At 36.4% G+C, this 19662-nt stretch overlaps 2 protein-coding genes across 8 annotated transcripts in view; one reads left to right on the top strand and one right to left on the bottom strand.

Moving 5' to 3' along the window:
• Positions 1 to 168: 168 nt before the first annotated feature.
• On the bottom strand, positions 169 to 7594 carry LOC139974699 (renin receptor-like). The gene is made up of 8 exons (XM_071982026.1): positions 7461 to 7594; positions 5794 to 5921; positions 5559 to 5672; positions 4856 to 4951; positions 3137 to 3328; positions 2727 to 2876; positions 2274 to 2378; positions 169 to 1854 (listed from the first exon to the last, which is right to left on the bottom strand). The coding sequence occupies exons 1-8, from the start codon at positions 7522 to 7524 to the stop codon at positions 1654 to 1656; spliced, it is 1050 nt and encodes a 349-aa protein (XP_071838127.1). The 5' UTR covers positions 7525 to 7594; the 3' UTR covers positions 169 to 1653.
• A 27-nt stretch (positions 7595 to 7621) lies between these two features.
• Positions 7622 to 19662, top strand: part of LOC139974697 (glycerophosphoinositol inositolphosphodiesterase GDPD2-like) — a 40410-nt gene continuing 28369 nt past the window's right edge. For 5 of the 7 annotated variants that reach the window (XM_071982020.1, XM_071982019.1, XM_071982018.1 and 2 more), the window contains exons 1-7: positions 7622 to 7761; positions 13741 to 13866; positions 14694 to 14797; positions 15876 to 15969; positions 17399 to 17458; positions 18493 to 18591; positions 19515 to 19608. In XM_071982020.1, coding sequence (XP_071838121.1) covers positions 7741 to 7761; positions 13741 to 13866; positions 14694 to 14797; positions 15876 to 15969; positions 17399 to 17458; positions 18493 to 18591; positions 19515 to 19608 — 598 coding nt within the window. In that variant the 5' untranslated portion in view covers positions 7622 to 7740. Of the gene's footprint in view, positions 7762 to 8201; positions 8348 to 12206; positions 12480 to 13740; positions 13867 to 14693; positions 14798 to 15875; positions 15970 to 17398; positions 17459 to 18492; positions 18592 to 19514; positions 19609 to 19662 lie in introns of those variants that run through there. The other 2 variants (XM_071982016.1, XM_071982017.1) reach the window with 2 other exon arrangements.

Genomic DNA, 19662 nt, shown 5'->3' with positions numbered 1-19662 from the left:
AATCTGAGCATAAGGATTTTTCCTCACTTTTCCAGACTAAACTTCATAATTCAAGGACTCTCAAGATCCAGAAAAGAGGGTCTTTTCTTTTCCCCTACCTTTTTCACAACCTTACTCATATTTCAAGACCATGTAATGAAACAGTTGCTGAAAGATACAGACAGACAATTCTCTTCTTTTACCATTTATTTGTAAGGAAACAATCATATGGTTAAAACAATAGTACTATATTACTTATTAATAGCAATACACAAATTGCACAATATATAACAAATTATTGTATACAGAATTTGAGAAAAAATTGCTATATCAATATTTGTAAGTGAAAACACCTCCTGTACCACCATAGAAAATGCAGGTGATCATGATGGCTACAGGCTAGATAAACAACTGGGTGTTTCAGTGTCCCTTCCAGTCCAGTACTCCCACCCCCTTCAATGCATATCTGTTATCTAGGATAGGATACAACTTTATGCCAAAGAAATGAAATTATCCATGCTCACTTCATAATTTGAACAACTTTCACAAGAAATCTAATAATGTTACTAACTTTAACTAATCATCTTATGAATAAAAACAATCCACTTTACAACAACAACTGAACAGACCTTTATCATTTTCTACTACACTTACTTTAAAAATTCCATAGATCTACCTAATGATATGGAAACAACTGATGGTACACAGGTTTAACTATATTGTATAACACAAGAATACTTTTGACTGGGTTCACATGCTACTGAACTAGATATAAATATAAACAACATACCATCTAGATTGTAACTTAACAGTAACTGAAGTGTTCCTACTGCTCAAACACAAAACCAACCTGTGGAATAATGTTTTTCTAAATTGACAGTTGGCTTCTTGGGAGTTCTTCTAACAGTATAAAAGCTATAAGGAACTTCCAATGGTACCTGATAACCACCCAACACCACTTAATCCAAATACATTCCTTACCCAACTCTCCGCTTCCCCCTCCCTTTGGGAGATGGGGGAGGCGGGGTAAAGAAGTATTGGCAATAACAATGCACTCATAATTACAGTTGTATTCTTGTTTGAAAGAGAAATCAACAATATTATCTGAAGAAAACTTTCTTTTATTTATGAACACTTTATGGAATGATATCTTAAAAGCCAAACTACACTATCATAATTCTAAACCTTGACATGAGTCCCACCACGGATCTCTCATTTCCCAATTCTTGCCATGCAAACAAACTTCTTCCAACTATATTACATATTTATGTTTCACAGTCCTAGAATGAGTAAAATCTATGGATGAGAATTTCCAGTCAAAACAATATATTGTCAATGTATTTTCAAAATTCAAAACTTTTCATTAATTTATTCCTCAATTGAAGAGTTATTTGCAAACAATTTGTTTTTGTGTTATTCATCAGATATCCTGGCAAAACACCAAGTAAGTCCCTGACCTTGTGGGAAAGCAAACTTTCCCCCTAACCTCTCCCCTCCCCCCCCCACCTGTAAAACCCAGTTACAGGCCTGATGCTACTACATGGCTTATATTATTAAGTAGGTCAAACATCTCACACCTTACAACCTTTCGTTTATGCATTGATAGCATGATATGATACCATTACACAATATCACAAAATCGTACACTTAAATTCAGACAATAACAAAGAAAGACTATTCCATCTTTATTCGTTGACTGGTCATCCTGTAGATAATGGTATCTCCCGGGTCCATGCTGCCGATCAGATACGAAACCGCAAAGACGGAAACAGCAAAGATTACCACCAGCCATAAGATAATGTTGAACATGTAGGGAAACTCACTGGAATAATTGGTAGCTAAGTTGTAATCAGGTTCTGCTGGTGGTGCCTCCGTCTATTGAAGAACAGACAAACAATAGTTAAAATTTTGTGTCGTTAATGAAACTACTTTTAAAGTTGACCAACTATTTATTTAATCAACTCATTGTAGTATTTGAAAGACTTTTCTCTGCTGTATTTTTTCCTCTGATCATCTGTCATTTAGGACCAGATGAAACTGTCAGACCAAGATAAACTACTAACCTCTTACATACCTTCCTTTCAAAACAAGCTCCAGTGCAACAATCTTGAAGCGAAGTTGAAATTGTTACTATAACCATTATTAAGCCTGAATTGAAGCAATGGTTTCATTAGTGCATTTTGGCTTCTGTTTCAGGGCTTTTGGCTTAGGGCCTCCCGCCCCCCCCCCCCCAAAAAAAAAAAAGGGTTCAAAACAAAATGAAGATGACTTTGGTTTGAATAACCCAAACTTACTGGTGTAGCTTGTCTGATCATTCTTCTCAAAGATGGTGACTTTTGCACTTTAATGACAGTTATTAAGATGTTGTTTTGGTATAGACTGTCCAATTCTTTATATATCTGAAAAATGAAAGAAACAGATTTTGCATCAAAGTGTTTAATTAGCTATTGTAGAGATTATCCTACTGCTTACATTTTGTTACTAAAGTTATACAATTAAATATAAAAATCATATAAAACATTGAGACATTTCTAATATATTCATAACCCGTGATCCATTCCTTCATTAATCTTTAAATCTTAACCTGCTGGATCTTTGCAAAGTTGCTACAAAGAACATTTTTCTCTCTCATAAAAATGCTGTGATAGGTTGATTGGTCCAATCTCTGAGTGGCAAATGTAATTTTTTTTTTTTGTCTTGGATGTGCCAATTAGCATAAAGATTTAAGAACAGTATCTTAATCTTACCTTGCTCAAGAACTCATTCATAACCTTGGCAGCATCTTCAGCTTGGCTCGAATCTAACCCATATTCTTCCTGGATTTCTCTCAATCCAGTCAAGACAAACGTGTAGAGATCGGGGGTACCATCTACAACAGAATCAGAATTTTGTGATACCTGAAATAAAAAGAAAATAATGCAAATATTAACCACTCTGTTTGTGAATCATCAATAAGAGAGACATGTATTAAGTAGAGGGTCCATAATGGGTTGGGGAAGAACATTGTCAATTTGATTGTGTGTCACCCATCAACCAAAAATTTGGAAGGTATTTTTTATGAGAAATAAATGTAAGAAGTACTGTTTACTATGACATCTACAACAAAATGTCAAGTGCATAGGAAACTGATAGTAAATAAGAAAGACTTCTTTCTCACTTGATCAAAAACTTCTTTTATAAGTTGCAGCTCGCTCAGGAAGTTGAGGTCAGCTGATCTGGATGCGTTGAGGGATCCCACATCATTGGAATGTAGCACAGAATCCTCTTGCTGTAGAGTCTCCAACATTCCATCAAGTGTCCTTGGAATTGATTTTAAGGATCCATCCAAGGCCTTAGGAGTTTTTGTCAACTGTTTGGAAGATAAAAAATCAATTTTTCTCCTTTAATATTAACCGTTATATTTATCTTGACAAAGTTTGGAACAGATAGACTACTACATATTAAGTCTTAAAAGTATGTCTTAAGTCAAGTATGTCTTAAGATATTCCACCTTTAAAATATGCATTATGCCAAAACTCTGGAAGGCTCCTTTAAGGCTAAGGAGATGATGATATCTGCTTCTTAATGCAGGCCTAGATGTTAATGTTAAGCCATTGTTTTACAAAATTCTAATATATTGTCCAAAACATGACTTTGTATCAACAACAGAGCACCCACACTTGTATGATATTCAACACCATTTGTCCCTTTTGTGATGTTTGTGTGACGTTTGTGATGCATTCTAAACATATGTTACTTTGGGACCTTAAATATATATGTTTGCCAATAGAGTGTTGTGTTGCATCTGAGGATCTGGCCTAATGGCCTGTGTGTTAGACTAACAAGTCCAGCCACTTCCATTGATGACATAACTAAATTAATAGTCATCCTTAAAAATAGCTGCTACTTCAGTCTGGAGGTTAAACTCCTTCACAGTCAACTTGACCATGAAGAGGAGACGCCTTGCTTCAGCAGAACTGCTCGCCATAGGGGTTGTGGTAACTGAACAGACTTTAAAGGAAATGACAAAGTGAATGCAATAATGCAAAAACTGAACTTTTCACAGGAAATGAGAATTAATGCTATTGGGAAGTTCAGATGATGCATTTATTATCCTTATATTGATTACCACAGGATGGGTGATGAAATTATTCATTTCCTCTGGGATTGAAACAATAACAATGCAGACTAAGTCCTGTAGTAATCAGTGTTGTGTCAATTGGACCAACAGATGCAATGCTCCATGTGTTGGAATTTACATAAGATTTCAAAGCATATAATTGTGTTTGTTTAAGAGAGAAATGGCATAGTAACTTAGTTAGTTAGCATAGTTACTTGCTGATGTGTCTACAATCTCTTATGCTGATTCTACTGATGTTACTTAGACTGAGCAATTCCTCTCTTCTTCAGGTAGGGAAAAAATTGGGTTTGACAAGGGAATGGGAAGGGGGGGGGGGAAGGGGACAAAAAGGCATATGTAACTGGAGTTAAGGTGCAATGCAAAGATTTTGTTCACCCTGAAATTCTTACTAATCAGGATCTTCCGATTTGTAGTTTGGGGCAGGTAAAGCTGCAAGGATGGTAAGGAGAGGAAGCAGAGGGGTATCAGTAGGGGTAAACTTCAAATTCAATACAATATTTGTCTTTAGGTAATTTAGAATGTTTCCATTATTGACAAATTTCTTTCACATTGAACCAATGCCTGTTAAACTTGAAGGTGATTTAGTTACGCAAAGTTGGCAAAAAGTCAGCTCAGAAATTTACTGGTCAACTGCAATAACAAATTATTTCTTGGTTAACCTTTTTAATATTATTTAATATATACCGACTCGGTCAATATTTTGATGCCTGATAAACACAACAAGGGAATTTTAAATGATTTTTTTGGCCCTCTCACCTTAATGTTGCTTGCATAATCCACAACGACTGGTCCTTCCTCTCCAAACTGTGACAGGATGTAGTCTCTAACAGTTCTGAAACTGATACTTTCATGCTATCAATGAAAAATTGAATTCTTTTCTTCAAAAATTATTGCCAAATTATTACTGTGCAACTCCATGGAGTGCAATTCTTTATATCAATTAATATCAAATTAATTAACAGCCTCTGTCCGACTTCCAAAGTGAAGAGCACTATTTCTTGTAAATGAGAACTTAACATTAGCATAGAGTAGTACAACTTTCTCAAAGTCAATAACATAAAAATATGAATTTACTTACCTTGTTGGATTAATATTGTATGCACAATGGACTCATTATCTAGAGGATAACTAAAATATGATACATACATCCCAACAAGGTCATCATAACTACTTTTCACTTCAAACACTAAGCCTTTGCAGGTCATCCATGAATTCTCAAACAAGGCTTCATCTATTGTGGTATGGGATTAAGGAGGAAATTCTTAAACAACTTATTGTGTATCTTTGAGACAACCATCCAATTAATTACAATCATAAGAATTGACCCAAGATCTCTTTTATTCACCATCATGTGAATCATATCATATCTAGGACACAGAAATGGTAGAAAAAACAAAACAATAGTTCATCCATAATTTACAGAATGTTGTACAAAAAAGGTCTCCTCGCTATACCGTACCTGAGACATGGAACATGTGTCTAGGGTGCCTGGTGTTACCTCCCATACCAGAGACAGAGTAGCACATGGTCTGTGGAAGATATCACTTGACTGTAGTCCTGTGTACAAGACAGGCTGTAGAGGAGAGAAAGATTTTAAGTACTCACTGCAAGGTATTGAAATACACAACTGAGAGTACTGATATTGTTACTGTTATTGTCATAAACGGCTACCCATGAAGTGAGAAATAGCTTACCTCTGTGGACATCCCTAGACTAAGAGCAATGACATCACTGATTTCGATGGCAGGTATATGACTTGTCTTTGATTTGAACTGGCTGACAGGATCCCTGACAACTTCCAGGAGACAATCATCAGCCAGGACTGACAAGTAAACAAGATCATGTATTGAGTCATTTTTTTTAACATATGTTGGTGATGAAATGTGAATTCCTGTTTCTAAAAACAAAGAGGAAACTGAAGAATAAACTTTTGTTACATTTGCAGAGCTTAATTTACACAGATGAAAGACGGCTAAATATCGGCATTTCATATATATTATAATCTTATTTGACTTTTTGAACCTTCATATTATAATTTCATCACACTATTTTAGGTGTTTGTTGGAAATTCTGGAAAAGCTTGTCTTCTAGCATGCGTATACTATAGCTTAACTGCACATGCACATGTACATGGACACTGCGATGCTGATTGTTAGAATCCCCACCTTGACCTTTAGCCCTGAACAATGCTGTCTCTCAACAGACTGTGCCATCAGACCAACTTTTGGGAGTGCAAGACAGACATCAGTAGAGGGGGATGCACATTGGAACATCAATGATCCAATGTAATGACCTCTGCTGTATGAGACTATACACAGCAATTATTTAATGGTCGTCTGATTCTCAGACACTATTAAACTTCCCTTCGATGTCATCTCTGGGAGAACGATTGAAGAGAATATGTAAAGGGCAACATTGGTAAAGTAAAAGAAAGTAGAGAAATATTGAAAACTGAATCTGGCCCACATAATCTTTTTCCAAAAAACATTGCATGAATCTCACATATTTTTTTAATTTGACCCAAACAAGATTTTGAACTGTACTTTTTACAAATGCATCAAGACATATTAGCATAATGTTTCACTAAGTACGTAATTCATATTATTTATGCAGTGTATTTTTTTGCACAGTAAGGTATTGTCTGCCATTCACAGTAGTTACTATAACATGGTGAAAGTCAAGAACACAAATGCAGACCTGAGTTAGCCCTACATGAAGGCTGATGTTACTTGTTAGCCTAATTAGTGGCCATGTCAGTGCAAGGCTACACCAGGTACAGGTGGTCCAAAGGCCTATTTCTTAAAATATTGCCTTGCTAAACCTAACTATTACAGAAAAGGGATACCACTGAAATTTAGAATAACACTAGGCAGTAAAACTAGTATCAAGTAACAGTCTGTAACTGGTGACACTGGCAAATGACAGTGTAACTTAGTCACTAGGCTAGGCTAGGTTATGTACCTTTTGGTGGAACTGATCGCCGAACGTTAAGACTATCCCTGCAGTAGCACTATCAAATCAACTGGGTCTTAGTTTTGTCAAAAATTGATCGCTTCTCAATGAAAATGACATCAATTTTGAATCGCTGTTGTTACTAGTGTGTAATGCTAAGCGAACTGTTGGACTAGGCCTAATCTATGTGTTGATTAATAGGGCTCTAGAGCCTAGACTACCGTAGGTTTGATACGTCAATCAACTGTAGGCAGATTAATACTAGGCCTAGGGCCTATAGGCTATAGCTATGTAGCCTACTTCAATTATTAAGAGACTTTTTATAAAGTTTTTACATGGTAACTTAAAATTATGCTATCAATACGTAATCAAACATCAATGTATATTTGTGTTTTAAAAATATACTTACTGAAGTCTCCTAAAAGTAGTAAAATTGCACACAAAATCGTTCCCTGTTTCATCGCTGCTGCCATTTTTAGCTTGATCAAGTCGTTTCCAATTGAACGCTCACGTGAGGCAAATATATGGCTGAATCGGCTCAAAACAAATATTACGTAATTATGATCACGACTGGAAAAGCAGACAGCAGTATGCAACTCCTCTCAGTCTTTGGCATTGAAAGTTATCGGTGTTTTCGCTTCGTCTTTTGTTCCTATTGCAATAGATGCACGTGAAGAAACTAATGTAAAATGACACAAGTTATTAAATACGTGAGTTAAGTTTTGTTGTTCCGGAAAGTCAGTCAGTTGGTCTCCTTTGGCTTGCTACTTTTGCTAGTATATATGTACCAGTTCCACTGTAAAGCCACTGTACTGATAATAACTTAGGCCAAACTACAAATTCTAATCCATAGAGTTGGATATAGGCTAATTCTGTACCATCAGTTTCACGGACATTTATGTTTAGCCTTTAGTTAGACCCTATTACTCAGAAGTTCAACCTGGCAAGTGTAGCTAGTGCAGTTTTGTTGCTCAGTACAGAATGGGGATGGCCTGCATTAATTTCAAGTTGAGTCAATCTGAAAGTGAAACTTCCATGGCCAAGTTAAAGTGAGTTGTAACTTAAGTGTATAGGAAGCTCTCATCTGTGTACAAAGGACAATCATTGCGCAACTAGTTGCCACTAGCTTACGGAAGCTTGCCTTCGGCGGTTTCCTGTTCATGATTTGTATACTCCTTAACAAGTATGCGTTATCACACGGCTAAGTTGTCTAATGTTGCATTTCAATCAGGAGCAGAAAGAAGGATGTAGGGATATTTAGTAGTCTGGTTTTTACTCACATTCTTATTCAGAACAGTAAGTCACTTTATTTTTCAGGAAGCTTGTTTTATTTGTGAAATAAAATAGTTTGCATTCAAGTCGTGCATTATTCACTTACAGGATTGATTTAAGAAGTTTGAATCTTTTCTTGTGGAATTCAATGGATATATGTATCTCATTTTGTATGATGTTTAAAGTATACATTATAACAAAATGTTGTAGAATGTACTTAATGACATACAGTGTCAATCAAATTGTGTATTCCATGTAAAATGGACATGTCATGATCAAGTGATATTGTCCTAAGTGTGATATTATTCATTTAAGTGGTTCAATGCTAAAACGTATTGTTGCTGTGTTACTTTTTTTACTTACCCTACTTACTCAATGCTGTAGACATAGGTTTTTTAGTATCTGGAATACTGTACACTTGAATTAGCCTGTCTATAGTGTTTATTTATCCCACCGTGCCAATACTTCATCATACTGTACTGTTAACTATTAATGTCAACAAAGTTCTAATTGCATAGAGTGATCAGTGATAGAGTGATCCACAATTTTAGCAACTTAGTATGTTTCAAATGGATTTTCCAGGGATTTACATATCCTCCTCTAGGTTATTTCTAAATTAAAATCAAAGATGGTCAAATGAAATGCAGGCGCATAGCCAAGGGGGGTGGGGGGCGAAGGGGGCAGCCACCCCCCCTTGAGCATATTTTTTAATTTTTTCTTTAATGTTTTTATGATATCGCTAGTATTTTCAAAAGAGAAAATGCTAAGATGCAACTTACAAGGCCTGGGAAGTGCCATTTCCAGCGATCTGGGAGGCATTTTTAGCCAAAATTTTCTTGTACGCTTCGCGCTAACTCATGGTGGCGCTACGCTTAGATAGTTTGCAATGCTGAATCTACAGTTTCGCCCCTCCCTTGGCAAATTCCTGGCTATGCGCCTGATGAAATGATTACACCTAATGCTGCATGGATGGTAAGATGCTTAAAAACAGGATGCAAAACAAAATCTAAACATGCATCTGTTGCTGACCATTCTTGGACTCTCTAGCATATTTTGAGACAATATATATTTTCAGATGAGTAGTTGCCCTTTGAGGACATGTTTGGGTACTGAAGTGACCTTTTTTCCAGAAGTACTTCCTGGATTGTTAATGATTGGTCAATATAAATTTGAGCCAGTTTAGTGTATAGAAAGCAACAGGATCTGCAGATCTCTTTCACTGGGGTACTAGCTGATCCGAGGATCTCCTTGACTGGGGTACTGGATCTGAGGATCTCCTAGACTGGGGTACTAGATCTGAGGATCTCTTTGACTGGGGTACTGGATCTGAGGATCTTCTTGACTGGGGTACTGGATCTGCAGATCTCTTTGAGTGGGGTACTAGCTAATCTGAGGATCTCCTAGACTGGGGTACTGGATCTGAGGATCACCTTGACTGGGGTACCGGATCTGAGCATCTTCTTGACTGGGGTACTAGCTAATCTGAGGATCTCATTGACTGGGGTACTGGATCTGAGAATCTCATTGACTGGGGTTCTGGATCCTTGTGATCCTTGCTATTAATCTGGATTTTTAATGCTCATCTAATGGTCAAGTTATATAAAATTTCATTTTATTGTTTCCTATAGTAAGTTTTCTTCAGTAGGACACAGAATGATATTTAAACAACAAGGAAGGCTACAAGTATGCTTCTTCTTCAAAGACAAAGATAAACATTGATTCAGTTAATGTAAAAGATTATTAAAATACCGGTCTTAAAAGAAATTATACAAACTTAGAAAAAGGAGAAAGATCAGAATGGTTGTGAAAACCTTAAATATATTAGTTTAGGCCTACTACATAGTCTTATTTAACCCTCCTACAATGTTACATTGATTAACCATATTAGAACTAAAAAGTTGTATTTAATATTTTAGATAATCAGACATACAGTGCCTTTTCAATACAGCTAATGTACATCATAAACCAGAAAGTTGAAAGCTTATGTAAAGGTTAACTTTTCATAGTGAAGGAATTATGTCCATTTTAATAAAAAAAAGTGATGCAGGTTAGACCTAAAATGACAATGTGTAGCAATGAACTGTAAATAGACAAAGTGAATCTAGATCATTGTACTTCATGCATATGTATGCATGTGGTCTTAATTTCTCTGATTTTGATATGTTTTTTAAATTTTTTATGAAGAAGTCATCTGTAAGTACAGGTCTTGCTGCTTTCCATCCATAGTTTTGAAGGTCAAGCTAAAGTTTTCTGTCAAGTCAATCTTTTCAGCAGATAACCTTGAAACTCAGAAATAAAAGTTTCCATATTGCTGATCACATGTATATCCTTAAATCATTCATGGACATGTACTTCACAGTACTCAAGGTAGACTAAGATTGACAGCTGAGATTGAGATTTACGTGTCATTTCAAGGCTGTAGGCTTCTTAAAGACAGTGTCAAATATTTCAAAACTATTTTGTAAGTATTGACAGTTCTATTCAAACTGTGCAATAATATAATGTTCAATAACAAAATAGTGCATTGAGAAAGTTCAAGGAAAACAAAAGACTTGATGAATGCTAAAGGGTCATTGCTTCTCTAGAAAGTCAAGGTAGATAGGTGTTCTTTGGTAACAATTTCTACATCATTAAATGTTCCAGAGAGCTACAGTGTCATTGCAATTTACCAACTGCTATATAAGTCATCTGTGAAATTTAGCGTGTGGTTTAGGTTACAAAGTACCCAATTGCTTGAGGGTTTGGTATTTCTCTGGTCATTTCAGGTAGGTGCATGTATGTTTAATTATTCTTGAATTATGAATATAGCATTTTATTAAATTGTCAGTTCAACATATGTGACCAAGCCTATCACTATAGCCACATTGTAACAAGTCAACTCTGCTCGATAATATTGAAATTCACTATTATACTTCTATTGAATTTTTTTCTTGTACTTGAAATTGATCTTGCAATGGATTATAAACTTCAAGTTTTTCAAAATACTTGTCTGACCTTTCAAATTTATTTCCAGACATATATGTCTAATTGTCTAAAAATGAGGGTTCCATATGCATGTTAAAGTTCAACCCATGAGTGAAAATTATTTTAGTAACTGACTAGCATATTATGTGGCAATACTGTTGACCTTTGAACCGTAGGTAACTTGCAGAAGAGTAAAACTTTGTAACTTTTCAAGTTTCCATATACTGTGACAGTCTTGTGACAGTCTGTGACAGTATAATGCAATGCAATGCAGTAAATGGTGTATTAAAATTCAGTATGGTAGTATGAAAAGTCTTTTAACTTGTATGAATAATACCAAATTACAGTACATCTTAACATTTATACCATTTGCTAAGCAGATTATGTACTATTAACCTGGATACATTATTAACTACATTACAATGGAAGACCAAAGTTAAGGCTTAAGCAATTGCTAGTTATGGCAGCTGTCCTGGATGGTAAGATCCACAGATAATTTCACCTTTCTCATTCTTAGATTAATTAATCATTGTATACACGTGCAGACAATATAAAAACATGCAACGTGGAAACCCTTTCTAATTATGTAGGGGATATCTAAGATTCCAACCAGTTATATCCGGTTGTATTTGACTATGTGTGAATATTGTGGTTTGGTCAGAGCAACAAAACTTTGCAACCTGATACAAAATGTGGCTTTCTCTGATCATCCAGAAGACCAAAATATTGAAGACCAAAAGCTTGAATGTTCGAATATCGCTTCCTGAAAATGCCAGTTTTTATCTGCCTTTAAAACTTGTCTTTTAAATCAGCTTGTTGACTTTCGGCCATATCCTGAGCTGTGCTTTATTAACTTTTCATATTTCGAGCCAGTGTCAACATGATAACTTTGAATTAGTGATCTTCATCTTCAAAGGAAGTCTTTCTAAGTGGTGGAAGGAAGTACAAAAATAAACAGATTTTGATGATGTTGGTGAGAGCTACACGGACGAGGAACTATAATGCTACGTGCCAAATGCCCTTTAGTACACATGTAAAAGACACTGTTTGAGCATATAGTTCTAAGCATTAATATTCATACTGGACTTACCATAAGGATATTAAATGGTCATATTACACTTTATTAGCACTTATAATTTGATATCGATTTTGTGGTTCCCTTTCTTTTTTTCTCAATCGTTTTGGATTTAAGGTGAGTTACATACAAGGATATAACATGTATTAATTTGTGGAATTGTTTTTAAAGTTTGGTTTTAAATCAGTGAGTGTTTAGTTTTAAGTACTGTATGGTATTGATATTGCATAACGTGTAAAATACTAATAACAGGAAAATTTGATATGCGTCCACAACTGTTAATTGTCCTCTGAGTTAATAATCATCAATGTTTGTGTCTGTCCATGTATGGACCATGACATTACAGAGGATATTGTAAGCTATAGTATGCTTTTCGGACTTTTAAGTTTGAATTTGGCACGTACTAGTAACGTTTGGTGAACATTGTGTATTGTCTCACAATTTTGAATGTTTCTCAAATTTAGGGATATTGTGGATTTAATGTTGTCAATAATGTATGCTTACATGGATAACTTAACTTATAAGAAGTAGCCTTTATCTGGTACATAGAAATATATTGTAGTAATTGAACATCGATATCATATCAATATAGCAATTGGTTTGGATAATTACACATGTATAGGTTTGATTCTATTCTTGCAAGTTAAGGATTATAAAAATAAACAGCATATATAGCAATGGTTTAGTGTGTGACAAGTAGCTTGGTATTAAAGGCATCAATTGAAGACTTGCCCCAAACCGCGTGCGGACATCTGAAAAAGTTACTTTCCATTGCTTGCAAGTGACGTTTTGTTTGTGTCGCTACAAAATGCAGACAGTGATGAAACGTGATACCTTGTTATCTTTAGCTGGACCTGAGATGTCCATCGCTGTATCATTTGTACACTGTGCTGTGGGTATTGACCGCAGCTGTATGTACTGACTGTACACTAGTGTCTAATTACCGATGGTAGCAAGCTGTGTGTGTATTTTCTGGGATCGATCATTGGTGGTGTCTAACACTTTTGTTACACCTCATGAGAAACTAGGTCAGATTACCGGCATTAGACCTTTCTTTTTTGCGAGAGTCTTCACACCCTGTAATGGTATACACTTCAGGGCTTTATCAGAATTAGGAGAGCGACAAAAAAATTTGCCGTGGGGGGGAGGTTGGGGGAGGGGGGATGGCATACAATTTGAATGGATCCAACTGCTGAACCATGCTGCCATTTAGAACCCTATTCCTTCTCTTGATGTCTCTTCAAAACTTGGACCATTTCTAAACTTTATGTGAAGATAGCTCGAATCCATTCATTCTGAAATTCTAGCCTTCTTATGTACCTTGGAAGAACAGTACAGTTAACCACACATTCTGATCAATGACTTTCCTACATTCCAGGTATCCGCGTTCCTTCTTTGGTCACTTGGAATGGTCAAGATGGGCTGCAAGCGATGCTGTACGGTGTTTGCAACGATATTCTATGGATGCAGATGCAAACACCATGACAAACGACCAACGGCTCTCGTGAGTAACGTTCCAAGGGGTGTGGAGACAGGGGGGGGAGGTGTCCCTATTGGCTGTCATGGGAGGGGGAGAGAGACAGGTGTAAGGGGACAGGGGAGTACGTGGTATATTTGTGTTTCTTTGCGAAATTTCAAGCCTTAAGAGAGTCAATGTGTATATTGAACAGTATATATCCTCCTAATGTGAAAGAACAATAGAAAATACATGTTTCAAAGTGAATAATAGAACCTGAGATTTTAACAAAATATAATACAGAGCTTGTTAAATGCTGGCACATTGATCTCCAGCCCTTTTAATTTTGCTGTTGTTGCGATGTAAAAATATTTGCAGTTCCTTCACTTCATTGGGATGTATAAATTGCACTGTGGTCTGTGATATCATACAGAGACTACACTAACAGTACTTATTTAATTCTTTAAAATTGAAATGTTTGTATTATAACCATTGGAAATTAATTATTCAAGTCATGTGATAGGATGTCATTTTTCATAATTGGTTAAATTTCGATCAAGTGACTTCATCAAGTAACACAGAGACATTCTGCAGCTGGGACAATTTAACTGATTCAGGAGCCAAGATCATACCCATGACTTTTCATTAATTTCTTTTCTTCAATTTGAGAGGGCATTGTTTGTTTATCCAACCTTTCATATGACTTCTGTCAATTCTTTTTGATACAAATCATTATAATCCTTTTTTATAATCTTCTGTACAGAGACAGAGAGATAGAGTATGATTTATCTTAACACTGTATGATTTACCTTAATCCTTTATGATTTATCTTAGTCCCTTATATAGTTTTCGTTCAATTTGTTTTTCTTCTTCAGTGTGAGAGATCGTGGTTCATCTTTCTCTTCCTGTCAGTTCTCCTAACTTTTAGTAACATGTACCTTTGGTTGGTCACTGCAAATGAAGAACGTATGTTTGATTTGTGAGTATCTTTTCATATTAACCATAATTCATTGCCTGCTGTTTGTGATCCTCGGCCATATGGTTGGTCGACTAGCATCCCGGTAGAGAAGTAGGTTATAGTACCGGAGTCTCCAGAGATGTTGTTGGCTGGCTAAAACATTTGTTCACTTGTGGGTTTGACAGTGGTAGGAGGCAGAGGGGAAACATTTTGAAAATTGATCTGTCAAATTGAGCTTTAGAAGTATTTGCAGATACCACTGAATGTATTACACTACCCTCACCCTCATTGCCCAACCCTTCCTACCCTCACCCTCATTGCCCAATCCTTCCTACCCTCACCCTCATTGCCCAACCCTTCCTAACCTCACCCTCATTGCCCAACCCTTCCTACCCTCACCCTCATTGCCAAACCCTTCCTAACCTCACCCTCATTGCCAAACCCTTCCTAACCTCACCCTCATTGCCAAACCCTTCCTACCCTCACCCTCATTGCCAAACCCTTCCTAACCTCACCCTCATTGCCCAACCCTTCCTAACCTCACCCTCATTGCCAAACCCTTCCTAACCTCACCCTCATTGCCCAACCCTTCCCACCCTCACCCTCATAGCCCAACCCTTCCCACCCTCACCCTCATTGCTCAACCCTTCCTACCCTCACCCTCATTGCCCAACCCTTCCTACCCTCACCCTCATTGCCAGACCCTTCCTACCCTCACCCTCATTGCCCAACCCTTCCCACCCTCACCCTCATTGCCCAACCCTTTCTTCCCTCACCCTCATTGCCAAACCCTTCCTAACCTCACCCTCATTGCCAAACCCTTCCTAACCTCACCCACATTGCCCAACCGTTCATGCCTTCACCCTCATTGCCCAATCCTTCCTACCCCCACCCTCATTACCCAATCCTTCCTCAGTGTCAGTCTAAACATGAAGACATACAAATACACTGATGGCAAAAAAACACATTTACCAAAAAATACATGACATGGCATCAAAATATGTTTACTGTTGCAAAGTTATGTGTACTTTGGTAGCAAACAGTAATAAAACTAGAACTGATAGTGAAATTAAACACTTTGTATTCTCTTTTCCTACAGAGGCTTTTGGAGCAAGTTTAATCTGGATTTTAAGTTTTACTTTGCATTCAAGATTGCATCTTTTGTCCTGTTTGGTTACCCATTTATATTATTGGTAATTATTCTCACTTTATACAGTATGTCTGCTAGGTTTTAGGGGAGGGTGTCATGGGAGGGGTGTCAGAGGAGGAATGTCAGGGAGGGGTGTCAGGGGAGGTATGTCAGGGGAGGGGTGTTAAGGGAGGGTGTTAAGGGAGGGGTGTCAGGGGAGGGGTGTTAAGGGAGAGGGTGTCAGGGGAGGGATGTCAGGGGAGGGTTGTCAGGGAAGGGGTGTCAGGGAGGGGTTTTGGGGGAGGGGTGTCAGGGAAGGGGTGTCAGGAGAGGGATGTCAGGGAGGGGTTCCAGGGGAGGGGGTGAAGAATGGTGTTATATTTTTCAACTGTTGGAATTACTTATGTCCAAGTTTGTTTTCAACCAATGTCCAAAATTTCTATTGCTGAATATTAATCTCTTAAATAATCAAGTATTTTTTCCACTGAAGGCCTGCTATTGCATATTCAATAGTTTGACTAAAGACACAAAGGTCATTGTTTTTAAAAATATTTAAAAAGCTATAGCTTGTAATTTTCATATTTCAAAATTCTTTGCTATTTGAATACTTTCAAATAGATTCTAATGTACATTCACTAGTTTGAGATATATGTCAAATATCTTTGTTCTGATTTCAGGGCTAGTTGCTAACAATAATGCATATTGTTGAAAATAGTAAGAATTCTTTCAACTGTTCCACAGAAATGAAATTTATTTCCTTGATATTAAAAATGCCCATCTGGTCACTTTCAGTAATGAGCTGTTAACATTAGAGTTTATTGTACAATATAAATGGAAGAGTGTTCTTGACTTGTTATTAGAGTAATTAAAAGGAAAAGTCAAACTTTTCCATGATGGTCATCCATTATTGTTAGTTGTTGAATGCAATTTATTTCCTGTCTGTGTTATCATAAAGATTGCTTAAAAATAGAAGGAAAGGAACAACGTAAATACTTTAAAATAATAAACCTGAAAACAGCAAATAAAAGCTAGCAAGGTTTCCAAGCCATGCAGTGACCATGGGGTTTCAAAAGTGTCTTCTAGTAAGTACTGTGGCCGAGTGAATAAAGGCATTTGAAGCAATCACGCTTAGCTATCAGGAGGTTATGGGTACGATCCCTGGCTGGGTCATATTGTAAGGTTGGTTTTTCATCCAATAGCAATCTAAGGTTTTCCACATCTGAAATGACTTTCTTTATTGAAAAGATTCCAAATTTGAGTTAAAATGTTGAATTGGAAGCCACCCGACGTGTCAGTTGTAATCCATAAGCCCTTGCAGGTTTCTCCCACATTTGTGGTCACTAAGTGTCGTAAAAATAACTGCTGAATATTATGATGATTATTATTAAGTATATGTCTTATAATAGGAAATTAACGTATAGATGAGTAAAGACTTGAGATGAATAAGTAACATATCTAATAACACTAGAATATGTTTCCATATTCTTCACCAGATGTTTGCCTGTCTTCACATGAACTTAAAGGAACACCTCCATCTACACGCTTTTCATAAGGTAAAGAAGATTATGGTGTCTATCATCCTGTTGTTTGTATCATTATTGACATGGTAGATGTTAATAGCTTGCAGGATGTTAGCGAGATGAAGATGGAGGGATGCTAGGAGAGAAAGGGGAGGGGTATAAGGAGGGCCAGATGGGGAGACCAACTTGAAAGTATTTTAGATTCAATAGGTTGAATAGAGCACAGTCATTATACTCACAGTATTGAATAGTGTTTATTGTCACAGTATTTGTTGGTATGAAAGGAATAGGAGCGTTCTTATACATGTGCAAAATGTACATGTAGTTAAGTTTACAATGTTAACAACTTGGAGGGTTTGTACATACACATCCTACTGTAATACATGAACCATATATTAATCTTAACTGCATTCTTGAACATGTGCAAAATATACAGAACTTTAGTTTACAATGTTAACAACTTGGAGGGTATGTATGTACACATTCTACCGTATTACATCTGATAATTACATCAAAAATATATAAATCTTAACTGTGCTTTCACACATAGAGAGATTGCTATTCCTTCAATAGCAGGAGGAAGGAGGAGGAGAGGGGAGAGGGGGTCACTGGCCCTCCATGTGGGAGGTTGTGGTGGTCCTCCCTCAGAAAAAATGTTTTGGTGTGTAATGTTGAATTCTGATGCATATGTATGCTACAGATGGTTGTGCTAATAACTACTCATTTTGTCTGTCGGGGTTGAAGGGAAGTGGTGTTCATCCCTAGCCCCCCCCCCCATTCCTGCCTTTGTGCCTGAAAAGTTTGTTGACACAATTTATTTGAGCTTGGTAAATTTTTGTTGCTATAAATTTGTCCCTTAATAGTCATAGCTTGATGCTAGATTATCAATTATCTCTGACCTTATCTTTCATATCTTTACAGATATTGCTGGTTGTTGTTGATATCATCACCATTGCTATTGTTGTTCTCTCTATCCTCAATACAAGATTCCTCTGTAGTCCCTTAATAGTCATAGCTTGATGCTAGATTATCAATTATCTCTGACCTTACCTTTCATGCCTTTCCAGATATTGCTGGTTGTTGTTGATATCATCACCATTGCTATTGTTGTTCTCTCTATCCTCAATACAAGATTCCTCTGGCATTTTATTCCTCTGTCTCTTATGGTGGGTAATTTTATCAACATTTTTACTATTTCAATGAAATGACTGCATTCAGATAAAGGGAGTGATGGGGGAGGGTTGGGGGGGTGAGGGAAACAATATTTCCATGTATTGATGTCGAATTATGACCTCTGTTTTACTCTTTACTCTGTCCAGTAGAATTATGATACATTATATGACAAATCCCACATAAATGGTTTAATTAGTTCTGAAATGTTATAGTTCTGTCAAATACCATGCAACAATCTATATCATAAATGCTGAATGCAACAATGGCAACAACAAATTTGGCACAATGTTGCCCTCCTTAACATTAGTACACGTACAAATGGCAATTAATTTAACCATTTTCATTCCACCAAACGTCTGAAAAGGTCATTAACATTGATTATAAGTACACTCAAATAGTGAAAAAGATCTCTCATCTTCAAAATGTAATTAGCATTTTAATTAATTATAATCAGCAGTTAAGTGAGGGTTATATCCCAATGTTAATGTCTAGAGGACCAGGGTGTCTGATGCAAAGACTTCAATGAGAAAGTTTCAGAGTAAGGTGTAATAACTTTTAGGGCCAATATTTGTTACCTTTAAAATTTATCAAATATTTGGCCAATTTATGATTTAACTTTGCAGAATGTTATCTGGGATTAAGAGACAAAAAGAAAAAATACACATTTATGTGACACAAGTAAATTTTAAATTGGGCTTTCTTTGGGGATCAAATGGTAAAATGTGATAAATTTTCAACAAACCAAGTATTAGTAGAGCTTAGGGCTGTAAGTTTTTTGTCAGTTTGAAAGATATTCTGGGAAAAAAATAGTTTTTTTTTTTTTTTTTTAGAAATGGTTTATGATTTAATAAGTGTTCAATTAATGCTGTTTTGATATGATGTATTTATTCAATTCCTACTAAATTCTTTCCATCAGTTTTTTGGGCCATTCCTGCATTTATTTGCCGTGATGACAATGACAATTATAACATGGTTCATAGCAGGTGCTTTTGGAACTTTAGAAAGAAAAGGTAAATATGGGTAAAAAATATGCATCTTTCAACATTTTGAAAGCTTGACCCGAA

This window comes from Apostichopus japonicus, chromosome 10, assembly GCF_037975245.1.
Source record: "Apostichopus japonicus isolate 1M-3 chromosome 10, ASM3797524v1, whole genome shotgun sequence".
Classification (NCBI taxonomy): domain Eukaryota; kingdom Metazoa; phylum Echinodermata; class Holothuroidea; order Aspidochirotida; family Stichopodidae; genus Apostichopus; species Apostichopus japonicus.
Note: the sequence above shows the minus strand (reverse complement) of the source record. Positions and strands in the feature narration are given on the sequence as shown.